This window comes from Galeopterus variegatus, unplaced genomic scaffold (assembly GCF_000696425.1).
Source record: "Galeopterus variegatus unplaced genomic scaffold, G_variegatus-3.0.2 Scaffold8475, whole genome shotgun sequence".
NCBI classification, from domain to species: Eukaryota; Metazoa; Chordata; class Mammalia; order Dermoptera; family Cynocephalidae; genus Galeopterus; species Galeopterus variegatus.
This window is the reverse complement of record NW_007734586.1, coordinates 14,036-16,133: the sequence shown is the minus strand read 5'-3', so window position 1 is coordinate 16,133 and position 2,098 is coordinate 14,036. Positions and strand designations below refer to the sequence as shown.

The window sequence follows — 2,098 nt, the reverse complement described above, 5'->3', positions numbered from 1 at the left end:
AAACAATCCTTGGCCTCAAACAGTGAAAAAGAAGAGCTACTTTGTAAATATTTCACCAGTTTTCCTTGAATCAAAAAGAAAAAGTTTGAGACAAATTTCATTTCTTTTGTAAACAATCCTTGGCCTCAAACAGTGAAAAAGAAGAGCTACTTTGTAAATATTTCACCAGTTCTCCTTGAATCAAAAAGAAAAAGTTTGAGACAAATTTCATTTCTTTTTGGGAGAAAGATGTATATAGCCCTATAATGTTTTGGTCTCTTTCATGGAAGACTGCAAATGAATATATCTATAATGTTGTAATACGGTTATTACACTGTAGTAGTGTAAGCTGTTTTGCCCTTGGGGTTAGATTAGCTTAAACCATATGAACTACTCTACTCTCAAGTACCAAGGAAACCCAGGACAGAATTTCCACATTTTCACAACATTAAACAATGGCCCCTGTCTCTGGGGAGTGGGAGGAGTGGAGATGGATGATTATTATATAGATGACTTGTCACACTTCAGGCAATGACGTAGTTGAAGTGATTAAAGTTTTTCTTATCTAAGCAGCTAAATTTGAAAGATATGGTGTACCACATTTATATCCCTGACCATTTTTTAAAAGTGAGCCCAGAGCTTGGGAAAGATGAATGGTGGCAAATTATCCTCATTCTTCAGTCACTTCTTGTAACATTTGTTTTTTTGGTGTTTTGTTTTTTGTTTTTGTTTTACAATAGTGTCTTTGGAGAATGGTTCGACTACTGCCTGATACCATCAATAGCATTAACCTGGACAAAATTCTTCTGGATATCCACATTTTTATGAAGGTCTTCCCCAAAGAGAAACTGAAGCAATGCAAAAGTGAATTTCCCATAAGGACCCTAAAGACTCTGCTTCACACCTTATGCAAATTAAAAGGTCCCAAGGTGAGTGAGAACAACATCTGGTTTCAGAGGGAGCTTGGGAGAACGTGGAAATGGCATTGCTACCATTTGGATGTGCATGTGTCTCCCTCAGATCCTTGACCACCTAACGATGATTGACAACAAGAATGAGTCTGAGCTGGAGGCCCATCTCTGCCGGATGATGAAGCACAGTATGGACCAGACTGGGAGCAAGTTTGATAAGGAAACAGAAAAGGGAGCATCTCGAATAGTGAGTGGCCTGGCTTGAAAGAGAGGGAAATGTGGTTGCACTGGAAGTGATCTTGTTTAAGTACAGGTCACCTGGAAACTGTCTTTCTGAGGGCCCAAGGTGAAGGCTCAGGGATTGGTCTGATCAGTCTTCTGCTGTGGTGCTGTAACCATTTCCGCCTTGAAATATTAAAATATAAACTAATTATAATCATGCGTTTTTTGGTCCCCAAGAAAGGTTTCTCTGTCTGTGGCTAAGGCATTGGTCACCAGATAAATCCACTGTGAGCTCTGTTTCACTGGGGAGGAATGGAGCAGTTCCTTCTTCAACAGATTAGGTGAAAACCTGAGAATGGAGGTAACCCAGAATGTTAGTGTTTCTGCTGAAGACTCTCAGCATTGGCAGTTTTGTTATCTCCAGGAACATACTGATAAGGTCCAGATTTTGAGATATTTTCTGCTCATATCCAAACATTGGTTCTTAATAACTCAAGTCTAACCAGTTCTTCCTGGTGTCTTTCAACTTTTCAGGATGAAAAATCATCAAAGGCCAAAGTTAATGATTTCTTAGCTGAGATTTTTAAGAAGATTGGTTCTAAAGAGAACACTAAAGAGGTAAGAGTGAAAGGGTTAAGCCAAGTGGGGCTCTGTTTTATGGAAAGGGGCACTAACACCCATCCCCACATCTTCCTTTTTCTTGTTCACCAGGGCCTCGCAGAGTTATATGAATATAAGAAGAAATATTCAGATGCCGACATTGAACCATTTCTGAAAAATTCCTCACAATTCTTCCAGAGCTATGTTGAGAGAGGCCTTCGGGTGATTGAGATGGAAAGGGAGGGCAAAGGCCGAATTCCCACTTCGACAGGTACAGTTTCCTTTAGTAGCTCCAGGAACAAGCTCAAAATAGCTCCCAGCTCAGGAACCTGAAGTTTTGGTCGGTATAAATTCATATCCGTGAACTTTAGTGCTTAATGGTCACC

General features: G+C 40.0%; 1 protein-coding gene across 1 annotated transcript in view; it reads left to right on the top strand.

Annotated features, from left to right (window-relative positions):
* Positions 1–2,098, top strand: part of CKAP5 (cytoskeleton associated protein 5) — a 114,725-nt gene that overhangs the window by 105,829 nt on the left and 6,798 nt on the right. The window contains 4 exon segments of the mRNA XM_008592925.1: positions 720–908; positions 1,000–1,137; positions 1,647–1,730; positions 1,824–1,983. Of these exon segments, the coding sequence (XP_008591147.1) occupies positions 720–908; positions 1,000–1,137; positions 1,647–1,730; positions 1,824–1,983 (571 nt within the window).